Source organism: Oryza brachyantha, chromosome 3 (assembly GCF_000231095.2).
Source record: "Oryza brachyantha chromosome 3, ObraRS2, whole genome shotgun sequence".
NCBI lineage: Eukaryota > Viridiplantae > Streptophyta > Magnoliopsida > Poales > Poaceae > Oryza > Oryza brachyantha.
Window position 1 is genome coordinate 10,452,479 of NC_023165.2, and position 7,672 is coordinate 10,460,150.

The following is a 7,672-nucleotide window of genomic DNA, read 5'->3' on the forward strand; positions in this document are numbered from 1 at the left end:
TGGCACTAAGGGGTTGTTTGGTTGACATACTCAATTTACCTAAGATTGTCACAATATTTTAGCCAACTTGTCTAAGGTTTGACTAGCAAAAATGAAGCTACGTTTTAGCTATCACTTGATAAGCTTGCCACAATTTATTGTGTCATTGACATGTGAACCCTATATATTAGAAGAAAATCTTGTTACAAGTGTGATAAAAACCAAACTCACACCTAACTTGAGTTATGACAAGCTTAGAGAGGTTATGATATACAACCAAACAATTACTAAATCTTCGGATACATGATCTATTATCTGACACAGATCTGTTCCTCTACATGTTATGAATAAAAGTTTTGTATGTGTAGTTTTAGCGATCTAAAAGCCAATACTGACAAATAAACTATAGTGAAAAAAATTCTAAATTCAACTCCAAATTCAAGTTTAAAAATTTAAAATTTGTCTTATAAGTATGAGCGGAGGCTAAAAGATGGGTTGGTTGCTTCTCATTTTTATTCAGTAGTGTCCCTGTAGCCATTGAATAAATTTATTCTGGTTTAGGTGTTTTAATTTTTGTGACAAAATTTATGGTCTGGCCCACTGTTTTATCATGTTTGGGCCTTTTCTACTACTGGCATTGCTTCTTGCCAAAACTGTAGTTTGGTAGTGCATAGAAATACTTATGCATTGGTCATGTTCTTGCTTGAATGTTTAACTGCACTGTATAACTGTCATTTGAATTTCAGCCCAAATATGGTTGAGGAGTTCCCTGTTGTTTCAGTCATAGCACCGACAGAGTGACATACCTCATTTGTGTTTTAGATTATGTAACATGTAACTCATATTCATGTACCCTCATTATTTTTATCTACATGTTTTTAACAAATTAAAAACAGATACTGAAAAATAAACTACGATAAAAAACTAAAATCAACTTTAAAACAAGCTACAATAAAAGCTCAAAAATCAACTTTACATTTAAAATTTAATTTATAATTTCGCAGAAACGAAAAAAAGCAACAGGAGAAGATAAAAGAAAAGATTCCTATTATAAGAGCCAGCCGTCCAAGTTGGCCGCACACAGCCGAACAAGAAAAGCCTCCATGGTGGAGTACGCGGCGCTGGTGCGCCTCACCGGGCTGCGCACCAGGTTCTTCTACCACCCTCCCCACGAAATCTCGATCAATCTCTCCTCCCCTCCCCTCTCCTCCATTCCCGCAGCCTCTCTCTCCCCCCCCCCCCCCCCCCCCCCCCCCACATCTCCTCACCGCCGCGGCGCAATAGATAGATAAATAAAAAAAATAAAAAAGCGATCGACACAACCAGATTTCCCCTTCTCCCCCGCTCCCCCGTCGCCTCCAGAAAAGCCGCGCCGATCGCGCGGCTCTCGCCGCAGACCAGGGTACGCTGATCAATCCCCCCCCCCCCCGTCCGATACCGATACTCTTCTCCCCCCGTCTCAGTCCACGCCGTCGCGATCGGTTCCGGCCGAAGTCGATGGAACAGGGACTGGACGAGCGCGAAAGCCGGGGAGAAGCTTGGGGTTTTTTCTTTTTTCGGTTTAGGGTTTTGATCGCGACACGTAACGGTGGGAGTTTGGTGTGGGGTGGGGGGGGGGGGGTGGGGGGAAGCCGGCTGTATACGCATGCTCGTGAGTTTTGATGGTGTAGCGTGATGGTGGTACAGGGAATTATGGGGCTGATTCTGTAGGGTACGAACCGGGGAAGCTTCACAGCAGAGTGGTACTGTGGAGTGGACGAGTGGCTGTGATTGTTTGCAGGTACAGTTTGCCTGCTCCGTTGGGTTTATTACAGCGCTGAGGATATTGTAGTGCTTAGCCATTGTTGCCATCCTGTGAGTTAATCCTGCATGCATGATAAATTGGGCGGCTTGGTTGACTATGGCACACAAATTGCGGAGTATAAAATTAAATAAAGAAGTACACATTGCATGTGCGTGTCTGTGTGGCAAAAATGTCTAAGGTAAGCGTTCTGTTCTTGATGGTAGGAAGAAGGTTGGGGGCCCGTTTTGCCACCACATCTGGTCATCATTATGGCATCCTGTTCCACAGAGTTCTGCATGCGGGTTTGCTATGCAGAAAGGTATGGATGTCATCTTTTAGGTTTCTAAAAGAAAAAACCAAACAACATATTTGCAAACAGAAAATAATTTGCGAATAAAACTTTTATATACATGTTCATATCGATCTAAAAGTCAAGGCTTTAAGATAAACTTCAGTACAAAAACCTCAAAATTTACTCCAAGTTAAGATTGAAATTTCAAATTTTGGCTTATAAGCATAAGCAAAAGCCAAAAGATGGGTGTCACTTTCTACCTTCAAGGAAAGTTTGATGCATTTTTATAATTTAGCTGGATCTGGAATCAGCATGATGGGTATTACATTTTTACATTTTTAAAAGCATCTGGTTGGTAGTACTAATAAATGATATTTTACATAATGATATCTACCATTTGAGAGGTTGAAGACGAAGAAGTTAAGAAAGGGAGATGAAGGAAAAGTTAGGCGTGTGATATGTTATGCACCAGTATACAAAAAGTTTACACCTAGATGACTATTTTCTAATATACATTTCATTAGTCATGACAGCCGTTTTTTGGTTTTTTGTGTGTGTCATCCGCGTGACACTAGCAACACTGCTGCTTATTCATGATTATTTCCAGCATGCTTAAATGTGTGAAACATTATTTAAAGTCTATATATGTTCATTACACTTACATTACTTCCATGACCTCAAAATAAGTTCCCCCTTTTAACTCTTCATTTCTTAATCATGTACAGAGTGATGGATTGACACTTGAGTGAGTTTGACCTGTAGGAAGACATTCAAACCATTTTATGGGAAAGAAGCAAATTTTATACACTATTTGCAGTGAGGAAGTTTGATCTGAGGCAAAACAAGTATTTCTGGAGAGATGTCATCCTCCTTGCCTACTCTACCAAAATTTATGAAAGATATCACAAGACCCCGTAATACCCAGAATATTCTGATGCCAGCGCAACTGCCAAATGATTCTATGGCTTTGCACCCAAGAGCCAGTGTTGTCAGATCACCATATTTACCCATGTTAGGATACGATTGTAACCCAATTGATCCTGTTTCTAGCCATGAGAGACAATTTATGGCAGCTCCCTTTATTTCTCAGTCATCAAATGTCGAAGTATTTCAGTCTTTATGTAATAATAATACCCATGGAGGACACACTGAGGCAACCTGGTTCCCTGCTGTCAGTGATGCGCCAGATTACATGGATACTATAACTATCCCTGATAATCATACCCAGAGCGGCACGTCTACTATTACATCTGATGTTGCTAAACAAAATGAATGGTGGGCAGATATAATGGATGATGACTGGAAAGATATTCTAGATGCAACAGCTACTGATTCCCAGTCAAAGGTATGCAATTGCAATACCATAAAGAGTAAAGTTGTAGCCCTTCTTGTGTCCTTAAAATTTGATATATTCCTGTTTATTTTAACATGTTGGCAAAAGTTTATAATATTGTAACATATTGAGTCTTTTGACATCAACCCTACTGGTAACAGTGGTACCGTTTCCATGTGGCCAATCAGGTTTCTCTTTTGTATTTAGTGGTTGAATTTGGAGAAATTTTGCCTGTCCAGCAACATAATTCCATAACCACAGAGTGGTATTTTATTTTTCTTATTGGAATTTGGAACACAAGGGGGTAACTATCTATTAATTTATTGAAACTCAAAAGCTTAAAAGTTGTGTGAGATATTGCTTGTTAAAGTGATTACCTGTACAACAGCAATGCTTATTCCTTGGTTGAATAGGATTGTGTTCTTGGTAGATTAAATATTTTGATTTAGCAAATCCTGTAATGAATTGTACGTGTTCTTGACATTAGGCTGCCACTGAAAATTCTAAGAAATGTATGCTGCATCATACTTTAGCACAATAGTTTTAATCCCTGATGCTATAGATATGCTCTCCTTTTTGTTTCTACATGGTTAAAATGCTAAATGTTCATGGATCTCTTTTGTTGCAGTCCATGGCCCAAGCTTCCAACTCGGCTGCATCACATCCCACTTTCAATCAGTCAACCTCATCCCATAGTGGTGATATTTGTCCTGTCGCAAGTCCTCCCAATAACAGTAATGCCTCTTCAAGTAAACAACGTATGAGGTGGACCCCAGAGTTGCATGAATGTTTTGTCCATGCTGTAAATAAGCTTGGCGGTAGTGAAAGTATGTCTTCGGTGTTGTAAATATCCCTCACACAGTTTTCTTATAATTATATATGAACCCTGTCTGACATTGACTAATAATTTTTTAAAAAACAACTTCAGAAGCTACCCCAAAAGGTGTGCTCAAGCTTATGAAAGTTGATGGTTTGACAATATATCATGTCAAGAGTCATCTGCAGGTTTTTTTTAACATCGCTGAATAGTATAATTGCACAAAGGAGACTTTAGTTTTGACTTTCTTATCTGCACTTGTTTTTACTGCAGAAGTACCGCACAGCTCGATACAAGCCGGACCTATCAGAAGGTTTATATTATGTGGATTTTCTCTTTCATTTTATTTGTAGATATTCTTACATATTGGAACACATTTTTTCATGGCAATGGCTTGAGTACAATTTTCATGATAATGGCTAAGGGCTGTGAATTTAATTGTAAAAACGTATTCTTCTGTGGTGGAAGGATCCCTTGTTGCAAACAGAACGCATGCAACCATATTCTAGTTTATGTGAGCTGTTAACACAATTCTAACCTTTTCATAATTCAACATGCAGGTACAGCACAAGAAGGAAAAACTACTGAGGAGTTATCTTTGGACCTTAAAACGTGAGTGGTCCATCATCCGTTCTCTTGTTTCATTGTGTTTTTGGTACACTTCACATTGCGCTAACTAGGAGGGTACTGTATGTTTTTAGCAATCAACATGCATTAAAGCTCAGATCAGGAGCTTAGGCATGACTATATGGCAGATTGTATTAATGACTACAATCAATAATTGTCTCGAGAAAAAGTTGGCCACACATATATACTTGTGATTTACTTACTACCATGATTTCAAAATAAGTGTAGTATTCTCCTACTAGCGTATGGTTTCAAAACTGCAGTTTGCTCTTGTAAGTTATGGCAGCATAGAAAATATACCATTTTTACTTGAAGTTATAGTGAGGTTACTATGATTGCCAAGGATTTAAGGTTGTTTTTTTGGTTATTACTGTACAGCTTTCTAAGTTACAGTTTGCTGCTTGAGGATTTTTTTTTTCATAATAGTGTTGAAGTATATTTCGGCAAGCAAGTTTTACTTGCATTATAATAGCTTTTATGCTGTTGTCTTCCATGCTAAGACCTTTTGCTTGCATTCAGTTTCATGATGTAAAGAAGCGTGTGTTGTCAATTGCGTCGAAACTGGTCTAAATCTGTGCTTAAATGCAGTGAAATAAAAAAGCAATAAACGCTTCTGCAAATAATTCTCTGATATCTACCTTCTAGATAAGAAAATTTGCTTTTGTCATTTATACTCTAAATGTAAATGCATCTGTGCAATACTTTTTCTGGTAGTTGGATTACCATGGTGCAGTATTGAGGGAATGTTGGTATTTGTGTTCATTTTTCTGTTGTATCAGAAAGTGCATGTTCTTCCCAGTCACCAGTACTAAATTCTCTTGCACTATACTGTTTTGCTTATTAGGAGCATGGATCTTACTGAAGCACTGCGCCTTCAGATGGAAGTTCAAAAGCGCCTTCATGAACAACTCGAGGTACTAGCTGATAAGAATGTTCCGTGGCTCTAAAATATATTCCCTCTGTCCCAAAATAAGTGATCATTTTGGCACTTAAAAGCCATATGAGGGAGGGGAGAGAAATGACCTCGATGTCCCTTACAGAGGATCGGTCGGGAGTACGAGTGGTTGGGGATAGGATGTGAAGAAAATTGAATGAGTGAGAGGTGGTTAATGGGATAAATAGTACTCTAAAGTGGTCGCTTGTTTTGGGAAATTTTGAATTCAAAGTGGTTATTATTTTAGGATAGAGGGGGTAGTTGAAATAGGCTCATTCTAGATGGAGCCTTGAGAAAATAGAAGAGGCACGCCACAGTTGCTAGCTGCTGCACTTTTGGGGAAACAAATGTGAAACTAAGGGGTTGTTTGTTTGGAGGGACTTATGAATAAGTCCCTTCACTTTAGTCCCTTTTAGCTCATAAACTATTAAACAGGAGGGACTAAAAGGGACTAAAACTATTTAGATCCATAAGTCTCTAAGGAAGGTACTAAAAGGGACTAAAGGCCTATAGTACACCTATTCTACTACTTTAAACCTTTATAGCTATGTGTGTGTGGTGTGTACTATTGAGTAGGTTATTTAATGAGGTTTTAGCCCCCTTTTAGTCGCTCCAAACAAACAGGATATGACTAAAAGAGACTTATGTTTTAGTCGTAGGACTGATTTTTAGTCCTAGGACTTATGGAAATAAACAGCACCTAAGATTGCTCTGGTCTTAATAATACAGGGGTATGGCATGCTTATATCAAATTCACATACCTGAAGCACATTTGATTGTTCAATTGCAGATCCAGAGGAAATTGCAGCTTCGAATCGAAGAACAAGGGAAATATCTGCAGAAGATGTTTGAAAAGCAATGTAAATCCAGCACACAGAAGGTGCAGGATCCATCATCAGGAGATGCAGCTACTCCATCTGAACCAAGCAATTCTGTAGACAAGGACAGTAATGCTGCCTTGGACCAAACAGAATAGGAGACAACCACCCTGGCCTTGCAGAATTTGGAAAATTTTCTACTAATGTAGGTGCCAACCAGAAAACTCAAGAAACTGACTTCCCTGATTCCCTAGCAACTGCAACTGATGGGTCGGAGCTCTCCCAAGAGAAGCGCCGTAGAGTGATATGAATCTTGATAGTTTGCCCACGGCATTCGGATTGTATCTGTTCTGCCCTGCCCATATCCTTGGTGAAAGAAAATTGGTTACATCTAAGTGTGAAATGTGAAATTCTAGTGCTGATCCAAACCTGGCTATTTAGAAGGAACATAAAAAAAAGGCCTAATGGAGAAGAGGAACCGTTTTGCGTCCGATTGTATAAATTAGTAGAAATAACTCATTTATCTCTGATACAGCAAAATAAGGAGATCTTGAGATCTACTGGGCTAGAATTTTTATTTCAGGGAGTCAATTGTAGAAGGCTATGGAACTCTTCTTCCTCCTCGTGGCACAGAAGATATTGAACTAGATACTTCCCTGTGTTCGACAATGTAATATTTTTTAGTTTTGTTCAAATTTATATAGATACTAATAAATTAGACAAATACATAAAATAAATATATTAATCAATGGATGAATTTAAACAAGATTACAAAGTTTTACGATATGGAACAAAAAGAGAGTAGAGTACAATATGAACGAAGAGAGTACTGAATATCGAGAGTCACTGGTATGTGGATTGAATGTGGACCAATGCTTATAAGGTTGAGCTGAACCTGTTTTAAGCTCTCAACTTTCAAGTCGAATAGTCGTGGGCTGCGGCAATTTCTCCTCAAGCTCAAGCACAAGGGCTCCAAACTAAAACTGCAACAGCGTAGCAGCTGGTACGAGTCTGCTGCTTCCGTACATCCATTGGCACGACCGAACGAGTGTGCAATGCAGCAATGGCACCCATCCGAACGGCAGCAGG

The 7,672-nt window shown here is 39.0% G+C and overlaps 1 protein-coding gene across 1 annotated transcript; it reads left to right on the forward strand.

The window, feature by feature from the left end:
* Nucleotides 1–1,229: 1,229 nt before the first annotated feature.
* On the forward strand, nt 1,230–7,284 carry LOC102718630 (protein PHOSPHATE STARVATION RESPONSE 1-like). Its single transcript, XM_040522160.1, is given in 9 exon segments — nt 1,230–1,381; nt 2,780–3,399; nt 4,016–4,214; nt 4,316–4,392; nt 4,478–4,517; nt 4,765–4,816; nt 5,676–5,745; nt 6,556–6,724; nt 6,727–7,284. Coding segments are annotated over 8 exon segments (1,260 nt in total). The 5' UTR covers nt 1,230–1,381; nt 2,780–2,913; the 3' UTR covers nt 6,894–7,284.
* The last annotated feature ends 388 nt before the right edge of the window (nt 7,285–7,672 follow it).